This window comes from Mustela erminea, chromosome 19 (genome assembly GCF_009829155.1).
Source record: "Mustela erminea isolate mMusErm1 chromosome 19, mMusErm1.Pri, whole genome shotgun sequence".
Taxonomy (NCBI): Eukaryota; Metazoa; Chordata; class Mammalia; order Carnivora; family Mustelidae; genus Mustela; species Mustela erminea.
In genome coordinates this window covers 28,332,851-28,358,115 of record NC_045632.1, presented here as the reverse complement: position 1 = coordinate 28,358,115, position 25,265 = coordinate 28,332,851, and the positions used below count along the sequence as shown (strand labels likewise).

The window sequence follows — 25,265 nt, the reverse complement described above, 5'->3', positions numbered from 1 at the left end:
GAAATACAACCAAATAGTTCCTGACTTACCAGATTTCACCTAGATGATTTATCCAAAGAAGGGCCTCATGAGAAAGGAATAGGATGGACTCAGACCTGTTGCCATCCCGAGTGGGCCTGGGCACAGTTGGGTCAGAATAGTGACAGTGCCGCTTTCCTTAGGGCATACAGACAGGACCAGAGCTCAGATGCTTCTTTAAAATCCCTATCCAGTGAGATTTTCCATCGTTACACTGTGAGAACAAATATTAGTAGATTCTAAAATTATTTTAAGTGCATATCCCTGGCATAACCGATGGGAATGCTGTCCTCCTGTAGGATGAGGTGATGAAGTACCTCTCCTATCCACTCTTCCTGTCCCCAGCCCCCCAAAAATCACACCAGGAGCTTCATAGTACTAACCTGTCAGTGGTGCTATTTGGTTTAGTTTTTCCATTTTTGAGAGGGTCACTTAGAAACATAATAAAAGAAGCTAAATAAGAAAGGAAATCACAGAACTTAAAGCAAAGTTTACATTTCTGTTTACTGTGTCTCCCAGGCCACCTGTGCCTCAGCATGTCCCTTGAACTGAGAGTCCTCTACTTTTATCTGAAATACAAAGGTCGGCTGTTTGAGCAGATAATGGAGTGGGAGACTGGGAGACATGTGGTCCTCTTCCCTAACCAGGCACCACATGGCAGCCTGCTTCAGGGAACCCGACTTGGGCTGTACGGAGCCCCGGTAAGACTCCCCTGCCCACTGGCTGAAGCTGTTTTTATTTTCCTGACTTTGAAAATGAACATTTAGCAAGAATAAGTGGGGTGAAGGAAAACGGATTCTCCAACACAACCCAGTCTTAAAAATCTACTGAAAACCATATGCCCAAAGAACTTCAAAATTGTTATGTATTTTATCAGTTCTTTTTTAGAGTTTAATTTTAATCTTTCAATTATTATTTAGGCAGTAATTTTCTCAAGCAGACCAAGAAAACACTGAAATTCAAAACACTTTAGGACATTGTTTTTCCAAATTGCTGATTTAATATATGAAAGGCTAAACAGAGTAGAAACACTGGTACTTTATAAAAATGAAGTATAACATTTTGAAACAAATGTTACAGATCTATAAATAGTCAGTATACAGAATAATTCCTATTCATATGTACCTTCTCAAAACCTGGTTTTAGACATGACCTATTACATACACCATGTATGCTGTGCTCAGTGATCTTCTGTTAGGAAATCTTCACACCGCCCCATGGCCCCTAGGAAAGGTCAATGTTGGAAAAGGTACTTGTACTATCATAAAACAGAATGACGCCTGTGAGGAAAGGGACCAGCCCCTGGAAAACACACTGAACAAAAGTGACAGCAGGTGCTTTTTAGGGTCCGTCCCACATGGTGGTCGGCACATCAGAAACTCAGAACTTCCAAAATGTGCTTATCAGAGCACCGTGCTTGAATTGGAAATAAAAGACAGGACTGGATTTCTGTTGTTGAAGGATAAAAGTAACTCAAATATTGCCGAGTAGAAGTAGGCCCGCCTCAGAGATCCCGAGCACACCTACGTGCATCCATATCGTATCTGTGACAGAACCTTCCTGAACTCTTCAGGGGAGCCCTGCTGCACGGCCCAGGTCGCTGTCGATTTAAGTGTATGGGTCACAGTGCAGAACTCACCAGAAACCATTCCTTTATATGAAAAGTTGGTGCAGAAAAGCAGTCTTTAAATGAGGTTATTCCCCTTAACAGCATTTTTGCCATAAAATCCCTTCGGATGGCAAGGTCTTGTACCTCATTCATCTCTCTTCTAGTGACACGCAGGTGTCGCGGTGCTGGCGCACCCGGCCTCTCCGGCAGACCCTTCTGAGATGACAAGCCTGCAACCAGGGTCTGAGCAGACCGCGGGGTCAGCTGCAGTCCTCCCTGCCCTTGGCTGCAGCCCCGCGTCCACTTTTGAAGTCTCCCATGTGCAAGATTTCCCAGAATGGCAGGGGGTTACCAGAGGACCCCGAGCTGGGAATTCTGCTCTGTAGTGGAGTGTGGCTGGGGGAGAAACCCCGGGCACGCTCTGGTGAGGAGGCAGCAAAGCTGATCCAGCAAAAAGGGGACGGTTCGGTTCCTTCTCACCTTGAAACAACTCAGGCTGACTTGTGATTCTCGACAGCTGAAGCGCTGAGACGCAGCTCACAAACCTGGCTTTTCGCGTTTGCCCTTGATCCTTGCAGTTCAGAGCAAGACCATCCCAGCATTTCCGAGCAGGCTGGCTTCCCACATGGCCAACCTCTGCAGGCTTACGTGGAGTAGATGTTTTTCATTTTGAGGATCTTCAAGTTAGGTGTGAGGACTACAGAAAAGGAAGGAAGCGCTACAGGTGGCCCGCATCCTGTCTGCAGACTCCACTCCTTTCCACCACAGAAGCTAAGATTCCGCGGAAGGCTGCTGGGGAGCACCCACGCAGGCCGGACTGGTCAGGGAGGGGAGAGGAGGGTGGTGCCTGACTTCCGGGGCTACCGCCGCTTGCCTTCCTGCCGGGAGCCGCACTCCGAGCCACACCACCCCCGGCTGGGCCAATCCAGAAACAAAACACTAGACAGTAGGTTCTCGTGCCATGTCAAGGGTTAAAAAGCACAGTGGAGGGAAGAGACTTCGTCTAGCATCTAGGAAGTCATTTAAAAGAATAAAACCTCCACTAATAATACAGCCATTTAAAACAGACACCTGCTTGAGATGACAAGAGGCAGCAAGTGTCCGCTGTGGTTTTTCCTCCCTACTGCATAAAACCACAGATTGAAAACAGCCTTTTCAGCTCTATTTCCTGGAACGCCTGCGTGAGAAATGGAGAATCCTGTAGCTGATCGGCTAAGGAGCAAGGAGTGCCCAACCCATCCTGGATGACTTGTCCTGGTTCTGTTCCTAGAAAAGACAGGTCCTGCTTGTGCACTCGCAGGCCAGGCAGGGTACGTGCGGCGCATGGGAGATGGCCACAGCACCGAGGGGACTGAGCTGCTGACCCGCACGAGCGAGCCAGTCAGCACAGTCCAGAGGCTGCACTGCAGGCTCAGATGGCACGGAAGGCCTGGCTGCCCGTGCATGGCAAGACTGTGGTCGCCTCGGGTTGGGGTCTGATGCGCCTTCCCAGAAATCCTCTAGCACAAGTCCGAGGAAGCCATACACAGCCATCTGCCGGGGTAGTGACAGCCAAACCCCGGGAATGCCTTTGTGACTGGCATGGGGCTGAGGGCTCCCCTTGGCTTGCCTCGGGGAAGGAAATCCACTTCCAGCATGTTCTGCACCTGCCAGAAGCCCTCAGTTCAGTCCCAGCCCTTGGAACTTGGCAGTGTCTGTACAGACAAAGTAAGTCCTCAGCTCGCCTTTGCCTTTGACGTTGATCAGTCCCCGGCACTCGCAAGAGTAACCTAATCCCTGGAGGGTGGCACACGTCTCTTCAGTAACCTAAAAGGAAGAGGACGGCCGTCATGGGAAGCAGGAAGGACACCTGCTGTTGGGGGTCAGGCAGAACCAACCCCGAACTGCACACGTGTCTGCACATGAGCACATCAGGGCTAACCAATGCCCGGGTCCCCCTGTGGTCGCAGGGGCCCCAGCTGAGTTGTACCTGGATCTTGCCAAGTTCTCCAGTGCTCTCCATCCGGCTAGCAACGTTGACCGTGTTTCCCCAGATGTCATACTGAGGCTTCCGTGCCCCGATCACTCCCGCAATCACGGGCCCATGGTTTATGCCTGAAGGGGACATTTGCAGCTGGTGTATCAGAGAGGCTGAGCCTCAGGCTCTCTCCTTGGCAGCCACAGAAAGCACTGACAGCTGAAATGGGGATTGGAGAGAGCTCCCCAAGCCCATGGCAGGAGCTCTCATTCGGGGGGCAGGAGCGGCTCTCCCCTGGCAGCCCTCTTCCAACTGCTCGCTGAGCGATCGGGCTGTGGTTTGCACTTCCCTAGCATCTGCTCATCTCCCAACACAGGACAAACGGGCTTTGAGCACCAGCCCTGTTAGCTAACACCCAGTAGTTAGATTAATAACTTGCTTTGTTCTCAGTATGTTTTAAGACTTACAGAAGGTGATTTTGGGGTTCTCAGTTTTCCGTAGTGTTCTCTTCCTAGCTCTCAAAACTTTTAAAGGTAAGTTTATAAACAATGCAAACCAAGATAATTGCCCTGTCACCAGCGTTGTAAGACAAGAGGGAGTTGTCAAACCTTTCCTGCGGGACAGTGCAGTGCCTTGTCAGACCTCAGCGCAGGCGCACCAGAGCCACAGGCCTTGCCTCCCACCCCGAGCACGGCCCAGCCGGCTCTCCGTGCCCTCACCGACACGGAGGCGGAAGGAGTTGAAGGAATGCCGGTTAATGCCATCCAGCTTGCTCATCAGGGCGATGCTGAACTCCACCATGATGCCGATGTGCGCGTGCTGCCGCTCCAGGTCCTGCGGGACAGGGCGCTGTGTGCGGGAGCTGGGGGAACCCATGCCCCACCCCAGGCTGACCCCTGAGGTCCTCTGCCCTTCCTCATAGGACTGGGCAGGAAGGGGTGCCCCCCCCCCCCATGTCAGGTGAGGTGGAACTGGTCTGGGACCTGTTTAATCCCTCTGATGTGAGACTGGGACAGGAGGCCACCACCTCAGCTCAATACCTGGTTCTCGGTCCCTGAGGGGCTGCTGAGCCCTGCAGCTGCCATGTATGTGCTGCCGATGGTCTTGATCTTCTCCACGCTGCTGAACTTGGGCTTCAGGAGCAGCTATGAGACAAAGGGACACCCTGAGGTCTGAGAAGGGGTGGGGTCCCTCCTGCCGCTGCTCCTAATGCTGACATTTCTCATGCTCGCCTCCCCACCCCCGTGAGTGGACAGCCAAGTCCATGCAGGGACGAGGTTTCTGGTTCTCTCCTACTCTCTCCCTACTCCGGCCCTCGCATCTGGACTCTCATTCTGAAGGAGCAAGTGCAGCCCGACAGCACCTACCCAGAACGTCGAATGTTTGCAGCTAAGAATGAAATCCAGGGGCTCCTCATGGCTCAGTCAGTTAAGCATCTGACTCGGTTTTGGTTCAGGTCATGATCTCAGCGTCCTGGGATCGAGCCCCAAGTCAGGCTCAGTGCTGAGGTAGAGTCTGCCTAAGATTTTCTCTCTTCCTCTCCCTGTGTCCTTGCCCCCCTCTTCTGTGCTCTCTCTCTAAAATAAGTAAATCCTTAAAAAAAAAAAAAAAAGCCCAAACCGATGGACTTATACTGGCACGGTTGGCAGCATGGGCTTCGCTGGGACTCAAACTACAGCAGACCCCCTTATCCACTCCCAGACCCCAGTGGCTGCCACGCACCGCAGGGTCCCGAGCCCCGCACGGCGTGTGCTCCTTCGCCCACGAGCTCGCCTGTGATGAGGTTTAGTGGAGAGAAGTCAGGCATGACTTCTCACGTGCCCCAACAAGTGACGTGGATGGTCCCTCTCTCAAAACATGTTCCTGTGCTGTATTCATGCCGCCTCCTCCTCCTCGTAATGAGATGAAGCGTGGCACAGGGCCGGGATGCTGTGACGTGGTGTCTGGCCACTACAGACCTGGCCGTATGTCGGGGGTGGTCATCTGCCAGAGCGTGGCTGACCGTGGCTCATAAGCCACAGATAAGGGGATCACTGCCTCCTTCAAGGACCTAAATCTGACCTTAGCCTGCTGCCCATGCAGAGAAGATGACAAAGTGCTTATGGAGGGAAACGAGGAAAAAGACGCACGTGTCCCTCTCCTGATTTGGGGGGCGCTCCCGGCCTGCACCCTGCCCTCCTCCAGCCAGCCGTACCTCATCGAAGTCGGCGATGATCTCGTTCAGCAGACGCAGACACTCCAGCCCCTCCTTGTTGACATCGCACTCCGTGTAGAAGACTTTGAAGTCCGGCACGGACGCGAACATGACACACACGCAGTCATAGGACTGATGGTACCAGTCCTGAATGGAGGTGGGGGAGGATGCCCTTGTGCCAGTCGCCCCGGGGGAGGGGCCAGGCAAGCACAGGGACTTGGCCCCTCGGCCCGGCCCACTAAACTTTCAGGGGAGGGGAGCGTGACACAAGTGTCACTTGGCCTGTCTTACGCCTGAGCTCCTCTCTGGGGGCTGTTAAAAAAAAAAAAAAGATTCAGAGCCCTGGTTGGGGCAGTTCAGGCTCAGGGTGGTTCTGGCTCTGCGCTACCCTGGGTCCTGTGGCTGACGCTGAGCGCCAGTGGGGCGGGGGAAGGTCAGTCAGGAGGCCTGGGTCTTAAGCCCTGGGGCCCGTCCCCTCTTCTGTAAAACGCTGCTGCACGGAACCTGTGAAACATGCATGTTTTCATCCGCATGGACCATCTAGACCACCAAGGCCTGGACGTGCAGCCGATGCCCAAACCACACACCACCGGACGGCCCCGTAACATGGGTGAAAACCACGGCCCCGGAAAGTGCAGGCCCCCCGACCACAGCCATACCCTCCGTCTCTCCCTACCGGGCGACCCAGCCCCTGCCAGCACACCTCATTTAACTTGTCACCAATGAAGTGAGCGGCCACGTGGGCAGGCAAGACATTCTCCAGAAGAAGGCGGTTCACATTCTCCATGGTTTCAAACTCCTCATGTTCCTTCTTGAACTTGGTCTTCCACAAACAGTCCAAGCGGCAGTAGTAGTCAATCTGCAGACAGCAGGCAGCGTCAGTGTCCTGGCCATCGTGAGCGGGGACGCAAGGACACACGAGCAGCCCCGGGACCTGCTGAGCCAGCCCCTCAGTGCTTCCACCCTGCATCCCCGGCAAATGTCACCAGCTCAACGGCCACCTCCCTGTGGCCTCAGAATCCCAGTCAGCCTTGGCTCGGTTTGCAAGTGACCCATGCAACCAAATGTCACTGGTGTCCTGAGGGAAGGGGAGGTAAAGACTCGGGGACCACCACCCTGGGGACCAGGGCTTCCCTAGGGGGCTGTGCGCTGTCTCCCACACTGCCCCTCCCCAGCCGTGTCTCCCCGCTGAGCACGGGCCACCGGGGCTTCCCGGGCCCTACCTGTCTGGAGAGCATGAGGAGGGTGACGTAGAACAGAACCAGGTAGAAATTGATCATCACCTTCGGGTCCTTCCACACACACGGTGGGGAGCTGCAGGACATGAAGGGGAGAGGCCGGAGTCACTCCTGCTCCTGCCGCCCCTCAGGTGCCCCAGCTGGTGGGGCTCGGGGAGGCAGAGGGGGACAGACTTCTGCCCTCCAGGCACAGACACTAGACAGGCCACTATGGGTTGGAAAGAGAAGAGGCTTTGACTGGAAGGTGGGGAGGCGGCGCTGCAGTGACGGCTCGGCTCACACCAGAGTCTGAAGGAAAAACGCTGCGGGCAGGTGAGGGGACCACCGAGCACACCTCCAAGTCAGGGACATAGAGTTCGGCGGAAGGAGTTTGCCCCTGCCAGCAGACCCCTGGGGGCAGGTTTTGTTCTGGGTCCCCAAATTCCAGGGGAGCCAGGCCCCTCTCCTCAACCCACCTGGGGCGGAGAGCCCCCAGAGGCACCCACACAGTGTCCCTTCCCACGCCACAGGGGTCAGCCACCTGTCCAGGGACAGGCTGGAAACAACTGTTCTTTCCAGAATTCTGTGGAGATCTGGGACATGGCTCAAGGGGGGGGGGGGGGCGGCCTAGAGCTGAAGCCCCCACCCCACTCCACATCCCCAGAATGGCGTAGACACCGGAGGACCCAGGAAGCCTCCGTGGGACTCGGGGTGTCCCCCAGAGAACCTGCAGATGAGTCCCACTCTTCAGCTCTGAGTGTAGACCTGGGACCATCCCGTCCCCTTCTGGAAAATGGAGACCGTGCCACCTGCCAGCCCAGCCCCCCCGGGTGTCCAGTCCAGATGGGACTGCAAAGGCAAATGCAGCATGGTTTGACATGACACCCCACGGAGCACACTCGAGATGGGTGGTGGGACTGGAGGTGCTTCGGGCCCCACCTGAGGGTACCGCTGGTCTCGGTGAGGTTGGCCATGAGGCCACAGCAGTCCATCCGCCAGCACGGGTGGATGTTGAAGAGCACCAGGTAGGCCACCAAGGCCATGGTCAACAGCACAACCTTCAGCTCCAGGCTCATCCGCAGGAAGACCGAGCAAGCCACAAAGGCCAGGATGCAGCTACAGGTGTAATACTGGGGGTTGGGGGGAGGGGTCCGTCATCAGGAAGCAGCGCCTGCACCCAGGGTCACCAGGAGGGGGCGCGCCTGAAGGGCCGGCTTGCTGCCTCTGAGCCCCCTTCCAGCGATGAGACCTTCCGAGCACCTGGGTCACTGCTCTCCTGCCTCAGTGACCTCTCTTAGCAAAGAGCAGACAACAGAATCTAGAACTTTGGAGCATCGCGCTGTTTTCCCTGCATTTTTACTTCTACTTATGGCAGGTAAACTCACTGAAGGGGGAAGCAGAAGTAACTGCAACTGCAGTAGCCTGTAGACGTGACAAGGGAGAGGGCAGCGCTGTGCACACACCCAACAGCCTCCCACCTCCAGTTCTGCCCAACCGAGCTTGCCCTCCCCAAAGGGCATCATTGCCCAGGTGAATCTCCTGCTCAAGATCATGCCGTGGCTCCCCACTGCCCCCAAAAGAGAGACCAAGCTCTCCTTCCTGGCGCTCGTGCTTCTCCCAATTTAGATCAAACCCCCCCTCTGGTTCTACATCCCAAATGTCGCCCCCGCTCTCACTGCGTGCCTCAGCTTTTCTCCCTGTCCCCTCTCTAGCCCCTGCCCAGCAGAGACCAGCTTGAAATTCACCACAGCCCCCTGAAGTCCCCCAGCCCTCCACTGCCACCCATCAGGATCCCCAGACCCAGCTCCTGCTGTCGGCCTGCCCAAGGCTCCAGCACCCGTGAGGCCCACCAGTCCACCTCTCCGGGCCCGTCCTCGTCTGAGGGCCAGCTGTCAGGTGAGCTGTCAGGAGACAAGTCCTGGCATGGGGTGCTCCTGCCCACACACCTTGGATGAAGCCACACCAGCCTCAAAGCCCCTGTGTCCTCCAGGACCACAGGCCACCTTGACCTTGCCTGGGCCTTACTCTCTCCACCTCCCGGGAGAGGCTGGACTCTGCTCTCCCGCAGCAGGGCCTCAGGCGCTCGGGCAGAGCACTGTGCAAGAGCAGGGCCATCTCAGGGGACGCAGGACCCAGGGGTCTGAACCAGGGCCCAGCCCAGCCCACACTCACCAGGAGGGGCTCACACATGTTGCCCACATCCATCGGGCTTGGGCTCGTCTGGTTGCCCACAGGCAGCTCTGGGGCCAGGAAAGGCATCAGCAGCTACAGAGGAGACAGGTCACCATGAGTGGGGAGCCCAGGGACCTGACACTCCAGGACCTTCCCAGGCTGAGCGGGGCCAGGGGTCGGCAGGGGCCCGAGGCCTCCACGAGCAGCATGGGCATCTCCTGCCAGGCCCGCTCCAGGAGTGGCCAGAGCGCCCCGCCCCCTCCTCCACGGGCATCAGCTTCGTGGTGGGGAGGGGTCTGGGGCAGAGGAGGCTGCAAAATGAAGCCCTGTGTGCACCGTCACCAGAGCATCGGAGGCCGATTCGGGGCTGGGGGGAGGGAGGGAGAAGCAGGGATCAGCATGGTCAGTGAGCCCCCTTCTCCCCAGGTAACACAGGGTCTCAGAGCCACAGAGAGCCCCTGACTCGAGAGGTCAGAGCTGGGAGGACCAGCAGGGACACATGTTGTCCGCAGCACTGAGCACACGAGCCAGGCCTGAGAAGCAGGGGCTCAAGTCCCAGCCAGTACCTGGGGCCACTCGCCCCTCACGAGGGAACAGTCTCAGAGAGACTAAGGCACAGCCTCGCTAGGCAGGAGGAGGATGAAGAAGGCAGAGGAAGCCAAGAACACGGATGGTTCAAGACATCCCGTCCTTGGGGGGGCCAGCCACATCAGCTCCCTGGGGGCCCCGGGTCCTCATGGGAAAAGCGAAAGGGAAGGAGCCCAGGCGGGCCTCTGGGGGCCTTGGGGAGCCCGCCCCCGGGGTCCTGCAGAGCTATACCAGACGCAGCCCTCAGGCGGGGGACTGTGGGATTCGAGAGCCTAAAGGTGCCCAGGGTCAAGGACTGGCTCCCTCCCCCCAGGAAGCACACACAGGCAGGCAGGCTCCTCCCCAGGGCTCACTGTCCCCACCAACCCCCAGAACTCACCAGGTTGACGATGGCGACACTGAGGAGGCTGCCAATAGTCAGGATGGCCAGGGACAAGCGCAGCAGGGGCTGGGTCTCCACGCTCTCAGAGATGGCCTGCAACACCCCTCGGGCCGGGCAGCACCTCTGTGGAGTCGTGGGGTCAGGTGGCCGCCGCCAACACAGGGACAAGGACCCCTTGGTCCAAGTGCCCAGCAGATGTGGGGGCACTTGGACCACAGATGTGAGAGCTCCGCTAGGGATGGTCCGCAGTCACACTGTGCCCCGTGCCCAGAGCTCAAGACCCATGGGGTGCACAGACAGGAAAGGGACGTCCCCACCCTCAGAGCCTGGGGACAGCTACAGCCACTTGGGGGCCACCAGCAGCCCAAGGAAGGTGGAATCACTGGGAGAAGCGCTCTGCAAACTGTCGCCTGGGCAGGAGGGGCGCGGAGGGCCAGTGGGTCAGGGCCCAGCCAGGGGCCTCCCACTCACCAGGAACTCATGGGCGAAGCACAGGCCCAGCACCAGCGCCACCACACAGGCCACCAGCCCAAAGGACAAACCGAGAACGGCCCTGCTGGAGAGCAGAAAACCCTCGTTCTGGGGGCCATCTGCCCAGGGCCAAGCTGCAGGCATGCTCCCCAACCCCCCGACCCTGACCCCAACTGTGCGGCTCACGGCCGCCTCCTCCCCCGACCCCCTTCTACACACAGCAAAGGGGACTCTCTGAGAACCGGGGTCCAGCTGCTCCACTCGTGACACCCGAGGACTGGTGTACGGATTTAAGGGCCTTCAGACCCACGGCCGGCACAGAAGTACCAGACAGAAGGGCTTCTTCCTGTCTCGTCTTTACGAAGCACATCCTAAACCCTAATCCTAGAGGATCCCTTGGCCTCATCACCCTTCTAGAATCTACCAATAGCTGACCTTACTCCTTCCCTGTGACTTGCCCTGCTCACCCCCCACCAGCAGGGGCCGTGCACCTAGACAGGGCACAAAGCCCTCTGAGCCTCAGTTTCCCACCTCTAAGAGGGAGCTGGCAGTGGCTACGGTTCTGGGAGCCTGTCCTTCTGGGACAGCAAATGCCTCAGGCCACGTGCCCACAGGGCCACACAGCTCTCGGGTCGGGAAGGCCTGCATCTTGACAGGACTAGCACGTTCGATGGAATCAAATGCAAGCACTGATGACCCCGGGGTGGGGGCCCAGCCCCTGGTCCAGTTTCTGGGACTCCAGGACTCAGGTCACTGAACTCAAAGCACCAGCAACTCGTGCTGGTCGGACAGCGCACGCAGGTTTTCCGGGGGCCCTGGGCCGACCCCAGTGGGCCCGCGCATCCCGCCCAGCCCGACTGACCTGCGCAGGAGCAGGACCTGGACCAGCATGATGCAGACGAAGATGAGGCTGGCACAGGCAAAATAGTGGCGGGCCCGGGGGATGGGCGCCAGGCGGTACTGGAGGGTGACAGGGACGGTCAGGGCCACTCGCTCCGGCCCCCTCCCAGCCCACCCCGGCTCCAGTTAACCAAAACTGACACCCTGGGGGCACCTGGGTGTCTCCCTCGGTTAAACATTCAGCTCAGGTCATGAGCTAAGGTCATGATCTCAGGGTCCCCCTCAGAAGGCGTCTGCTTCTCCCTCTCCCTCTGTCCTCCCCGCTCTCGTTCGTGCGCACATTCTCTCTCTCAAACAAATAAATCAATTTTTTTTTTGAAGATCTTATTTATTTACTTGACAGAGAGAGAGATCACAAGTAGGCAGAGAGGCAGGCGGGGTGGGGGGGGGGGGAGAAGCAGGCTCCCTGCTGAGCAAAGAGTCTGATATGGGGTTCCATCCCGGGACCCTGGGATCATGACCTGAGCCAAAGGCAGAGGCTTTACCCACTGAGCCACCCAGGCGCCCCGACAAATAAATCAATCTTTAAAAAAACAAACACACCTCACACCCTCCTTGAGTTCCAGGCGATGATGGGGCATCATCATGACCAAAGGACCTTCATTTGGTTCCTTGAGGCCTAGAACCCATCCCTTCCCCTCCCCCACCCAACCCAGGTCTCTGACTCTACTTCCCAGGTGCCTGAGAAGCCCATGGCCCCAAGCTTATGGACAGGAACCAAATCTGAGCTCTGGGGCTGGTCGTGGGTCTGTCCTCCCCCAAACCCAGGAGTAAGGCCAGGCCTAACCTCCTAGCTAGCAGGGCGGGGGTGGGCACCGTGCTGCCTACACCTCTACACCAGGCACAATCTCATGACCTCAGGCCACAAGGGCTCCTGCCACAGGTGAGCGGACTGGGGCTCAGAGAGTCCAGCAGGCTGCCCGGAGTCACACAGCTGCTGGAAGGCCTGTCCGGCAGGCTTCCCTCAGTCCCCAAGCTCCTCACCGAGGTAGCCCCAGACTCAGGAAGCCCCAGCCAGAGAAAGACACCCCCCCACCACCAATCCTGGAGGCTGAGAGGGGAAAGAGGTCCCAGCACCAGAGCTCTGTGGCCTGGGGCCACCCTCTCGGGGCCCCCTTATCCAGCTATATGAGGTTTCAAGGACATAACATATGTGCCTGGGACACAGCCAGAAACCAGTAGGTCCTCAAATAAGTAAACAGTTATAGGCTGTACAGTGTTACAGCCCAAAAGCATGTAGTTGTAGCAGCCAGAAGGGAGAACCAGGCTAAGGTGCACACTGGCCCCTGAGGCTGAGGTTCTAGCCTGTGAGGGGAGAGAAGGTCTCCCAAACCCAGTGGGACACGTCAGGTCCCGGAGTGAGGGCAACAGGAAGAGGGTCCAAGCCAGCCCTAGCCGGATGGGGTGACTCCCCACCACCCTCCCCAAACAGACGACAGACGTGGCACGTCGGCTGCCCCGTGGCCTGCACCTCTATCACACCCCAGGCCTCAAGCCCCTGTTCTGGGGCTGCTGGGGGACCCTCACCTCTCGCTCGAAATCCTTCTCCAGGAAGATGGACCCGAAGGTGGAGAAGTCATCGGACTTGGAGCAGCAGGGCCTGAGGGGTGGCGGGCACAGGCAGTGAGACATAGGGCCTGGGGAAATTGGGGGCCCACCCTTAGGAGGAGATGGGGGAGGAGAGAGGACCCACCCTCAGGAGGTGGGGGGCGGAGGGGGGAGAGCAAATGGGGAGGGGGGAGGGGGAAAGGAGGTGGGGAAAGGGGGGAGTGGGCAGGGCCCCGCCCTCAGGAGGGGGTGGGGGAGATGGGGTGGGGGAGGGGTTGGGGGACAGAAGTCCACTCTCAGGAGGCCTCATCAGGGGGGCCTAGGAGCCACCACAGACACAGTCGGAGCTGGACCACCAGGCACGCAGGCACAAGGGGGGCACGGCCGACTGGGGAACCCCCACCCGAGGGGGGACAGGGCGAACAGAGGCCTCCGGGTCCCACCTTGTGGAGCTCAGCCCCTCGATGGCCGACAGCATCTCCTCATCGTACGAGTCATCCTCCGACCGCCCCTTGGGTGACGAACTCCTGGATCACAAACCCGAACCGTGTCACCCCAGGCCCTCGCCCACTTGCCCAAAGGCAGCAGTGCATGTGAAATGGCTCCCCAGTCCAGGTGCCCAGATGCCCGCGGGAGGCCCCGGAACCGCGTGCGGAGTGGCTGAGGGATAGGTAGGTCCCACTGAGGCCCAAACAGGGCAAATGGACGCCCGGCATCAAGCAGCAGGCCCAGCTGGCCGGCCAGCCCAGCCGGGAGCAGAGGGCAGCCCTCGAAGGCCTCTTGCCCTCCACCTGCAGGCTTCCCCACACACACCACCACCACCCCCGTCACAGTGGGGACTCCACAGGCGCTCCGTGATCATGAAGTTCTGATTCTGAGCCACAGCCCCTCCGAGCTGCACTCCTGGACAGAGGATAGTCGGGGCAGCCTGCCTGGAGGAAGTGGGCCCGAAGGGGGTGATTGGGGCAGGATTTGGCCAGGAAGGCAGGCCACAGCTGACAGGAGAGGACAGTGCACGTACCTGTCAGGGGTCCGGTGGCGCCGCAGGGGAATGGTCTGGAAGGGAAGGGAGAGGGGACAGTTATTCTGCCAAGAGGGACCCCCAAAGTCTGTCCTGGGACTGGGTCTCTCATCTCCCGCACCTCAGACACAGTGTGCAAGGACCGAGCAGTCCGGGAAGCGGGATCCTACCTTGGGCCTCCGCCCACTGGGGACCGGGGTCTCGCCGCTGCTCACGCTCTCACGGTGGTTGAGGTGTGCAAAGGGCCGTGCGGCCCCCCAGGACTCCAGGTAGCGGGTCATGCGCACAGACGCCCGCATCTTCAGGGCCGCATCCCCCTTGGGCCTGGGGAGGTGCTGGCTGGGCGGGGGCGGCTGCTGGCTCTGCAGGACACAGACACAGCCTGTCCCCTCCCCTTTCCTCTCAGCCCAAGAAGGGCCCCCGGGCCTGTCCTGCTCCCCATGAAATGCCCCACTGCCTGGAGCACTGGCTGGGCTGGTGGAAAGAGAGAACGGCAGAAACACTGCTGGGTCTGCAACCCCTCGGCTGCGGCCCAGTGCGCTCGTAGGCTGGGCTACAGGGGACCCGGCTGGGGGCTTGTCCTTCCCAGGTGACCAGGAAATTGGGGATCACACACAACTACGCACAGCCCCTCAGACACCTCTCCAGGGAAAGACTGGGCTCAAGTCCTAAGCTCCTGCCAACCCCGTGAGGCTCTGTGGGACCCGACACTGTCCCCCTTGGGGCTTGAGAGCCCACTGGCCTCTCCCCGTGGGGACATCTTGGGGAGACAGCGCCCAGGAAAGCTGCAAACATCCTACCCAGCCCACCCACATGTGGCCAGCACATGTCCTTCCTGAAGGAGCAGCTGGAGGAAGAAGGGAACAGGCTGGGAACCCAGAGAACCAGAGCACCGGCCAAGTGAGAGTCTAGCCCCACCCCCTGGGCGGCTTTCCAGCGAGTTCCACTCGCGTGGCCCCTACACCACAGCAGGGACCATTGCTTGCCTTGTGCCTGCTGTGGCCGTGTCAGGGAGGGGCTGTTAGTGAGGCCCAGCCTGCTCCATGCCTCTCCCACCCCCCGGCCATATGAGCAACTGCAGGGGACCTTCCCCTGCTGGGGACGGCGGGCAGGACTGTAAATGGAGGAGAGAAGAGAGAGAGCACCAAAGCCACGGGAGATGAGCTCGAACCATCTCCAAGTCCCCTACCCTCTGAAGGTGCCCGCCCTCCAGGAGTCCCTGTGCCCTCGGGTCTCTGCAAACACCCACGAGGCCCGGCATCTAGGGCCGCAAACACTCTCCAAGCCACAGGCGGCAGCTTTCCTGGAAACTTCTAGCCTCCTTTCAGGACAGAAACATGTCTAAACCTTGAGGTGCGCCTGTCTGCCTGGCCCATGGGACCCGCTGGGACGCAGCCTCCGTGAGCGTCCCGGGGGTCCTGAGACTGTGCCGTGCCCCACGGAGAGCCACCCACCCTGGAGTCACCTTGTCCGTCTCCCCTTCACAGGTCGGCAGCTCTGCCCCCGCAGCCCCCAGCCGCTAAAGTTCAGGGTCTGTGCAGGAAATGTGCACTAAAGACCCATCAGCTCTGAGGGAAAAGGCGCCTGTTCCGAAGCAGGCCCCGGGAGGCCAGAGTTGGGGAAGGGCCACCGTGTCGACAACCGGGCGCACGTGCGGGGGCCTCCATGCACACATGAGGGCGGGTCTCCAGACTGTGTCATCAGGTGAAGAGAGAAAGGTACCAGCCGGGCACAGGGCACGCCACCCTCGGCTTTGCGAGGCCAGGTGAGAGTCTGTCCACTCCTCACACGGACATCGGCCTCTCTGTGGAAGGGAAACTCCCCCATACCGTGTCCTTCAGCAGGGAACGCGGCTGCAGACAAGGTCGTGAGGGAAACTGTCCACAACACCCCCTTTGGGCTTTGGAATTCTCAACTATGCGAATCCGTGACATTCAACTAAGATGGGGAAGGTAGGGTTGCTGGAAAAAATATAGGATGCCTGGTGATATCCGACACAAAACACTCATGCTAGAAACGTCTTTGCTGTTGGTCAGAAATCGATTGCTCACGGGTCCTGCAGCGGCCTTGCCGAGCGGGTGGCCCTGCCAGCAAGGGCTCAGAGCCGTGCCGGCTGCTGCCTTGCGGGCCTGGGGCTCTGCTTCTGCTGGTCACACGCTCTCAGAGCCCCTGCTCCATGGCCAGGCACTACTCTAGGTACAGGGATTACGGCCTAGAGAAGAGGCGCCCCTGCCCTGAGCCTGCCCACGGGGAGCTCACACTGACAACGAACAAGCAAAGAGGATAAACAGACAGAAGCATTCGCAAGGGAACGGAGAGCGCTGCAGGCAGAGCTGGCAGCAGTGACAAGGGTCCTGCGGTACGAAGAGCCGGGCAGCAGGGGGACAGTGGCTGGGGTGAAGGGCCCTCAGGGGAAGGAAGGGCAGGGCCCAGAGCTGTGGGGTACAGGGGGAGGGGCTGGATTATATTCCATGACTGTGGGGTGGGCACAGCCCCAAGATCCTCAGGAAGAGTTTCCCCATGGCCGGGGAGGGGAGGCTCCTGGGCAGTTCCTATCCCTGAGGAACATCAGGGGGCCAGGGTGGCTCACAGGCTGGCCCTCCATGACCCCCAGAGATGGCAGTCGGACCAGCTCTGAGAACAGCCAGGGCCAGAGCGAGAGGGAGCTGGAAAGAGCCCTTCGTGGCCAACATTCTTGAGCGAGCCCCAAGGATGATTCACCCAGGCCGCCAGACGAGCTGGCCTCCCACGGCAGGAAAGCAGGGCTGTGTGGGCGCAGGGCAGGGCCAGGGCCCACCAGCCTCGGAGCAGCCCAGCAGCTGCATCCCCCACGGGGTCGTGACGAAAGTAGGGCCACCGAGCAGGTGGAGGTGTCAGCCTGCCAGGCGACCACCCCCAGGGAGCAGAGCCCACAACACGCCCCCGAGGCCCCTGCCCAGTGGTCCCGTGGCCATTGCCTCCTTGTCCTTTTTTGAGTCTTACCCAAAGCAAGTCTGACAAAAAGTGTCTTTTCAAAATGCGGGAAATGAGTGGTACCATCCAGGAAAATAAACTGTGTGACTATCATTTCTAGAATGTTCATGAGGCGCCCAGTTGTGGTGAGAGCCTGGCTGGCGCGAGCTCGTTCTCCTCTTGAGGTAGCACTACTGTTACTCCAATCTCACCAGGGCCCAGAGAAGCTGTGGCGCCCGGAACACACTCAGTGACGGGGAGCTCACTCCCACTCCCACTCCAGGCGGGCCTCTTCCCTACCTCTCTACAGCCTGGAAGAGGAAAACCCTCCCTCTGTGGACTCCCCAGCACATCCCAGGCTCCCGTCAGCCCCCCACTGCCCCTCGTACCCGGGGGTCGATGACCAGGTAGGTGCGAATGTTCATCTCCTTCAGGTAGGGGTCCCGCTGCTGCCCGTGCCCGTCCTCCACCTCATACGCCTTGTCCAGGTGCTTCAGCGTCGCCTCTGTGATGTGCACCCGGCTGGGGGACCCCAGCCCTGAGTCAGAGCAGCAGAGCCCAGAGAAGGCCAGCACCCGCCCGAGGGGTGCACAGCACACAGGGCCAAGCCAGCCGGAGCCCCGCCTCACTTCCCCGATGCGAGGTCATGGTGCCCCTCTCTGACCTCACCCTGAGCAACCGCTCACCTCCCCCTCCCCCAGCCCAGAGTCAGCCCATGGCCCCCACCCCCACCATTGTCCCACTGAGCCTCACCCAGGGACTCCAGCCGCCTCCATCCTGTTGGCCAGGGACACGTCGTGGGACCACACGTCATACTGCCACTTGCGCAGCCCAATGACCCCACACAGCACGTTCCCCGAGTGTATGCCCACACGCATGCTGATGTCCACACCCGTGGCCTCTCGCACCTGCCTGGGCAGAGCAGTCCCATCACCCCATCCCACCCAGGACTGAGGAGAGACCCAGGCAAGCCAGGTGCACCCCAAGCCTCAGCTTCCTCATCTGCAAAGTAGGTACAACGCATTCCCCTGGGAAGCAGAAGGGGGTCTGTGATGGGAACGGGACCCTGAGCCCGCCCATGGTACCTACTTAATGGCCTCACAGATGTCCAGCCCCATCTTCACGCAGTTCCGGGCATGGGTGGGCAGGGACACAGGCAGACCCGACACACAATAGTAGCAGTCGCCCAGGATCTTGATCCTCATACACTCGTTGGCCTACAGGGCAGGGCAAGCAGCAGCCTGGTCGGCACACAGCTACGACCTGGGGTCAGCGTGTGCTGGCCACCTCCCTGCACCCTTCAGGGAGAGCCATGCTCCTTCCTAGCCCGAGGCCCCCTCTGGATGACCAGCCACCAGGAGCTGCTTCCAGGCCTGGGAAAAGCACTGGGGACAGGGAAGTCTCTAAGCAAACACCAGGGGCTACAGTGAGTGTTACTAAAGATGGACACCGGAGTGCCCCTTGGGGGAGTGCTGTCCTGGCTTCATTCAGTCTTGCAGTGTTGAAATGTGTACTGAGCACAGGGCCCTGCCCCAGGCACCAGCACACAGCAGTGAGCAAAACAGACAAAGCTCCCTACAACATGTGGCTCACATGCCAGTGGCAGTTAGATGCTAAACTAGACAAATAAAACCCAGAGATACCTGGTACTGATAAGTACTGAGGAGGCAAATGAAGGGCAGGAGGGGACAGGAAGCTCCAGGAGGCCAGAGAAGGCCTCCCAGAAAAGGAAACATTTGGGAAAGACCCCAAGGAACTGAGGGAAGAAGCCACACCAGTATCTGAGGAAGAGTGTTCCAGGCAGATGAAAGGCGCAGCATGTGCAAAGGCCCCGTGGTCAGAAAGCTGTTTGAGGCCCAACAAGCAGCCTGTGCAGCTAGAGTAGAGTAAGTAGAGGACATGAATACCAGTGCCACAAGACAAGGGGAGAAACGGCCAAGTGACCAGGGATGTAGACTGGCAGGGTCTGGGGAGTGTGGAGAGAACAGAAAGATGGAACCAAACACTGAGGCTGGGGCCACATAGGAAAATGCCCCTGAGGGGAAGAGGGGCCCAGACAGGGGCCTCTGACGTTCCATCTGAGGTAGTACTGTGGCCACCAGGCCCTCTGGCAGCCCTTGGCAAAGGTGGCCACACATACCAAGGCTTGGGGATGGGGATTTAGGGACCCTGAAGAAGGGGCTCCATGCCAGCTCCAGGCCCGCTCCCGGCCACAGCCCTACCCCTCACAGAGGCCTGCCCGAAAGCCTCCCTCTCCCCATCCATACAAAGGGCCGGCCTCCTGCCCCTGCCACAGAGGGAAGGCTGTGACCAAGAGGGAAAGGGAGGGTCCCTGGACTTTATGGCAGGGAAAGGGCCATGAGAGACTGGAAGCCAGGCGTAGCCCACATATGGCCCAGCTACCAGAAACCTCCACCTCCTGGTTTAAGGGGTGTCATGAAAGAAGGAAGCTCCTGAAGGAAGGCTCCAGACCAGATAGGCCCTCTGAGTCCCTCGGTCCACAGTACCCTGAGGGACAGTGCTCCAGGGCACTCCCAGCCAGGAATGATCTTCTGGAATTTGGTCACCCCCATGTGAAGGCCACTCTGGTGAGGCCGTCCCTCCTAGAGCAGTCCCTCCTAGAACTAGCATCCCTCCTAGCTCCGGCTGTGAGAAAGTCTGCCGAGGGTGGGGCCCGAATTCGCTTCCCACCGAGGACCTGAGCATTGATTCTGCACACATGGGGACACGCAGGGGGTGCTTCGGAACTCACCCAGGTGTGGGCACAGGTGTCGGCTTTTACTCAGCACAGTCACGGCCTTAAATCTTAACCCTCAGGTCTCTACTTAGTGGCCACCGCTCAGCCGTCTGCATCTGAAGCTGGGCCAGGTGCTCCGCAGGCCCCCCAGCCCCCTACACTCCTCTTCACAGCACAGCATGCAGGCTGGGAGCAACCGGAGGGCAGGCCCAAGTGCCCCCCCCACCCCCTGCAGAGCTCAAGACAGCCACGTGGCAGGTCTCAGGACCATGTGATAAGTTACTGAGTACATACATGCGCGCACACACACACATGCACGCGACCCCTGCCCCTGCCTCCAAACCCACCCCCGGGCCCCGTGCCGTCCATGAAGACAAACCATGAGATCAGCCCAGCCCAGCCCATCTCCAGACCTCTCCCTGCTGAGCTGGACCCGGGAGCCCACCTCACCCAGTGCCCTCCCCTCCTCAGCACCTGCCACGTTCCCCAGCATCCTCAGGTCAAGTTCTCCTCTCCTCAGCCCTAAATTCTTGCATGTCTACCCCTGACACCTGGCTCCCCTCATACTCCATCCAGTCATGCTGGGCCGCGTCCATGCCAAGGGCCCCAGAGACTTCTTTCTCCTCCAGCCTGTGGCACTCACTCTTCCTCTGCCCAGAACTGCTCCTTTCCCTCTCAGCATCTCCCTTCAGGCCTCTCAAACTTGAATGTGCGTGTGGTCCACCGGAGGTCTTGTCGGAAGGCAAAGCCCTGCACAGCCCTCCCCAGCTCCCTGCCAAACCCGGCTTTTGCTGCCCTTGGGCAGTGAGATGGAGCAACTCCTCCTCCAGGCAGCCTTCCTGAGCGCCCCTACCCCCACCAGCGCCTGAGCCCCTATGCATGCCCCCACGCATCCTGGCAGTCTCCGAACTGGCCTCACTCGCTGGGGACAGGGTTCGGGCTGCCGCGGCCACCACATGACCTCACTTCCACCGTGGGCCGCTTGGAAGCAGTTGCTGACCTCTGAAGTTTGGCCTGGGCCTCCACACACCCATCGCAGCACAGCCCTGGGCACGCGCCACTCCCAGGGACCAGGCGCTGGCACGAAGGCGTGTGGGCTCACCTTGGCGATCTGGTCAAACTTGCCGAAGAGCTCGTTCAGCACCACCACCAGCTCTTTGGGGGAGCAGTCGCTGGCCAGCCGCGTGAAGCCCACGATGTCGGCATAAAGGATGCTGGGGGAGGGTCGGGGGGGCACGGAGGGTCAGCGCCAGGCCCCGGGGAGCCCCTGAGCACCTGCCTGACCCCAATCGCCCCAGCCACTCCTCAGCCTCCAGATGGATGGGAGAAAAGCTCCAGGCCATAAGGATAAAGGAACGTTCCAGAAGCTTGGCATTAAGGCAAAAGGCAGAAACCCAGAATTGTAAGGTCATTGAGAACCGCCAGTCCCAGGGCCCCCATCACTGTGGACCGCAGGACAATGGTGCCTCAGAAGGTCCTTCTCTCTCCTCACATCTTCAGAACTCAAGCCCATGGCAAGACGCAACTCCAAGCTCCCCTGAGCTGGGCTCCACACCTGACACTCCCCTGCAAGGACTCCCATCCCACAGATGAGCAAACCGAGGCCTGGTTGGAGCCTGATGGAAACCAGAGCCGCAGTGTGCGCCAAATCTCCCAGCTCCGGAGTCCGTGAGCTCAGAGCAAGCAGCTCACAGCACCTGCTCCTCCGGGTCCCTGAGGCTGGGGCCTTCCAGTAAGGGGCCAAAGCCCCTTCAATTCACCCAGGACTGGAGACATCACCTCTTTTGAGGGGACCTGGGCCCCCTTGAGAATCACCCAAAAGGACCCCTTTTTTCCCCAAAGTCATACTTAGGCACAGAGTTTTGCCATTTTAGGGGGCTACTGGAGCTCCAATCCGACTGACACCAATCTGATCTGACCCCACCGCCCCAGGGCCAGGCGCCCCCGGGGGACCCCGCGCGCAGGCCCAGCCGGCCACCCACCTGACATTCTGGTGCCGCTTGACGTACAGGCTGTGGAAGTTGTTGTCGGGCACATAGCGGCGGTCTCCACGCTCCTTGAGCCGCTCGATGATGGCGAGCTTCATGCCCATGGAGATGTGGGCCGGCAGCACCGACAGCAGCAGGTTCTCCTGGGCCCCATGCGGACAGGCAGGGGGACATCAGGCCACAAGCTCAGCGACCCAGTGGCCTCCATCTGCCCTCTGGTCCCGCCCATCCTGCCCACGGCCCCCTCCATCTCAGCCGGCCTGCGTCCTGCCCCTGAGCCAGCCTCCCACGTCCCCAGCGGCGAGGTCAGCCCAGGCGGGCCACCCTGCGCCCCAGGCGCACGCTGTTCCGCGAAGGTCTGATGTGCAGAGAGAGAGGACCCCGGGTGTAGGGCCGGGCAGGGCTGGGCAGGACCAGGCTCCAGGGGGAGGCAGGGCCCACACCTGCTGACGTTTCTCGATCCGCAGCTTCCGACGAATCTGGATGCACTTCACAGTGTAGGTGAAGAGCTCTCGGGAGGCGTCCTGCATCTGGTGCTTGTGGAAGGCGCCCGTGAGGTTCCCACACAGGAAAATGACAGCATTGGCCACGAGCTGGGGGTGAGCCGAGGGCGAGTTCAGCACTCAGCCTGGCCGAAGCCCCATCCCAATTCTCCGACCTCCCACACGCTCAGGCCGGCACCCTTGGCAGCAGGCAGGGAAACGGGAGCCTGGATGGGCGCTGGTCCCCTAGAGTCACTGTGACTCTAAGATCAGGTCTCAGGCCCTTCTCTGCAGCTGGAGAGTCAGGGCCCCAGAGACCAGGGAAGCAGAAGCCCATCATCCCATAGAGCCCAAGTGGGGCCTTGAGGACCATCACAGAAGGCAGGGTACCCGATGAGTGCCCAGAGTTCTGGGTTCTGTTTTCTCAGTCACTCAATGCAGAGACAAGACAGAGCACCCAGGGATAACCCCAGCCCTGTCAGAACGTGGTTCTGCTGGTGAGAATGGCCTTCCCAGCAGCGCACTGGACTCGAGGAGGAGGGCCAGAGCTCCTGGAGCACCGCAGGCCAGCCAAGAAAGGCTGCGGGGCACATCCCTGCCTGGGGGGCTGGCTTCCCTAGCCCACTGGGGGGCCCCGAATTCTCAGGACTAACTCAGCCACACCCATCTCTGCATCCTCAGTCCCAGACCAGACCTGCGGCTGCCCCGCCCCCAGACACCCCCCCCCACCCCCCGGGCACACCTCACCTGTCGTACCACCCAGTCGCTGGGCTTCGTGAAGGCCCCCATCAGAACTCCGAGCACCAGGAGGTGGGAGATGCTGGAGAATCCCCCTGCCACAATGGCCCCCCGCATGCTGAAGGGCAGCAGCGTGTACACCACGAAGACGATGAACAGGAAAAAGGGCACCTGGGGGCAGGGCAGCAGGGAGGCTCGGGGACCGGCCACGCTGCCCCCACACCAAGACACAGTCCCAGACAGAGCGGATGTCGGGGACCCCCAGAGCCTCTCGACTTCTGGGGATGGACCCAAAAACCTGAATCCTGAGCCCTCTGCCCCCAGGTGGCCCCTGCCTTTCCCATGCGGGGAGGGACAGTGAAACACAAAGGAAGAAGAAAAAACCAAACTCTGCATCTGGGTCAGACCCAGCCGACATGATCCATCCTTTCCTATGCGCTGATTTATGATCTGAAGCCAAGGCCAGGCGTCCCCAGGACCGAGACTCCAGGACCGAGACTCCAGGCCCCTGTGATCCGAGGAGTTCCCGCCCCACGCCCAGCGCTGGGGATCTCCCTGCGCAGGCATGGTGAAGATCTCCCTGCGCAGGTGTGGTGAGTACCCGAAGGCTAGGACTGCCCACTGGCCTCTGGTAGCGCAGCCTTGCCCACCACCCCCAGTCTGCCCAGCTTCCCTGGGCCTCGGCCCACCAGAGGGTGCCACCACTGGGCGATAGTGACCAGCCAGGCCAGTGGGACTCAAGCTGGTTAAGAACGGGCTCTCTTTTTCAGCTGGGTTGGACCGGCTGGTGGCCAGGCAGCCTGGGGTCTTGGCAGCATCCGTGCCCAACCTGGGATGGCCTGCCGGGAATGACATGACACAGAGGAAACTACAGCAGAGGGCCATCAGGACCCGGCCATCCTGCTAGAGCCCCAGGACTGGCCCCTGAGCCTTTCCTGGCATATGGGCCAATTCGTGCCTTTTTGCCTGAGTTGGAGTTGTGTCACTTCCAGCCAAATGAGCGTCCCCGCAAAGCGCTGGAGCCAGGCACTCACAGGGACGCTCTCCCCAGGTCCTCCAGCTCCTCAGCGCAGGGAGCTGAGGGGACGAGATCAGCCCAGGGCCCTCCCTCTGTTGCAGAACCACGCCCATAGGCGGAGGTAGGCCCCAGGCCAGTACACCCGAAGCAAGCCCTGTCTCCAGAAGAGACCTGAGGTCCAGCGAGGGCAGGAACTGCCGGTGCACAGCTGGCTGGGGACATCTAGCCCCTCGGGGTTGCCAGGGTCCACCACCCTGTTACCTGCGCCCAGGTCGGGGCAGCCTTCATCCATGAGTCCAACACCAGCGTGTAGCCCAGCATCATGAGGCAGACCCAGATGACCAGCGCCAGGGTCCTGAGCCACCGCCGGACGAGGCATTCCATATACACCAGCACGTAGAGAGTCACAAACAAGGCAAGCGTGAAGAATGCCATCCCCAGGAAAGCCTGGTGTCCGGAGGGGTCCTGGGCAGGGCACACATACACAGAAATGCCACAGCTTTCCTCCGGTGAGATGCATCGTCCCCTCCAGGAAGCCTGCCAGGCTCGACTGTCCAGCCTGCCCCACGCAATGTCACCTGTGTTCTCCCCGACATGGCTGATGTTGATGCTCCGTCTGAGCACCAAGCTTGGCCTTCGCTTCAGGGAAGGCTGCCTCCGCCACCACCCTCCCCCAGTCACCGTGCAGCCCTGAGATCCTACGCCGCCCAGCCCTGCGATGCTACCACGCCCCGTGCCCTCTCCATCAGGCCTCCTCTGCTCACAGGGTGCTCTGTGTGTGCCTGCAGGGGCCCAGCCCAGAAGCTCATTGGGACAGCCTGCTGGAGGAGAGGCCACTGCTCCCGCCTGTTACAGGATGGATGGAACTGTAGGAGCGGGCGCTAACCCGAGGCGCCCCACAAGGGGACGAGCTGGAGTAACGGTACAGAGGTGTGACGCTGGCAGGTGGTGAACAGGAAAGGCGATTCACCGCCGAGACAGCAGGGCCTCCCCCTGTACCCCGAAGCTCCGTGGGCACAGAGGCTGATCTGGGGGCCAGCACACAGTGGGTACTCAGGAACCATTTGCTGAACACAGAAACCAATGTCCTGTGGTTTATAGGCACACAGATCCAGACAGCAAGGACAGAGCCCCTACTGAGTGCTAGCCACCCCCTACACACCCGGGAGTCTCAGCGGTCTTCTTCTAGAACTCTGCTGCTCCATAGAGGAGTACTAGCCACATGTGCCTATTCAAGATTAACTTTATATTAATTAAAAACCCAGTCCCTCAG

General features: G+C 59.9%; 2 protein-coding genes across 16 annotated transcripts in view; one reads left to right on the top strand and one right to left on the bottom strand.

The window, feature by feature from the left end:
• The window catches only part of BRD7 (bromodomain containing 7), a 37,959-nt gene extending 35,309 nt beyond the window's left edge, over positions 1–2,650 (top strand). The window contains exon 18 of the mRNA XM_032326462.1: positions 1,792–2,650. The gene's annotated coding sequence lies outside the window, so the exon portion shown is untranslated. The remainder of the gene's footprint in view (positions 1–1,791) is intronic.
• The window catches only part of ADCY7 (adenylate cyclase 7), a 56,932-nt gene that overhangs the window by 1,539 nt on the left and 30,128 nt on the right, over positions 1–25,265 (bottom strand). For 7 of the 15 annotated variants that reach the window (XM_032326451.1, XM_032326449.1, XM_032326448.1 and 4 more), the window contains exons 3-26: positions 24,254–24,457; positions 22,984–23,145; positions 22,198–22,347; positions 21,749–21,897; positions 20,869–20,980; positions 18,119–18,246; positions 17,783–17,941; positions 17,419–17,551; positions 14,248–14,439; positions 14,078–14,112; positions 13,500–13,583; positions 13,036–13,108; positions 11,471–11,568; positions 10,609–10,693; positions 10,135–10,260; positions 9,168–9,260; positions 7,935–8,125; positions 7,002–7,092; positions 6,482–6,637; positions 5,779–5,925; positions 4,625–4,729; positions 4,304–4,418; positions 3,597–3,721; positions 3,287–3,433 (exon numbers count right to left, since the gene is read on the bottom strand). In XM_032326451.1, coding sequence (XP_032182342.1) covers positions 3,287–3,433; positions 3,597–3,721; positions 4,304–4,418; positions 4,625–4,729; positions 5,779–5,925; positions 6,482–6,637; positions 7,002–7,092; positions 7,935–8,125; positions 9,168–9,260; positions 10,135–10,260; positions 10,609–10,693; positions 11,471–11,568; positions 13,036–13,108; positions 13,500–13,583; positions 14,078–14,112; positions 14,248–14,439; positions 17,419–17,551; positions 17,783–17,941; positions 18,119–18,246; positions 20,869–20,980; positions 21,749–21,897; positions 22,198–22,347; positions 22,984–23,145; positions 24,254–24,457 — 3,060 coding nt within the window. The other 8 variants (XM_032326455.1, XM_032326454.1, XM_032326453.1 and 5 more) reach the window with 8 other exon arrangements.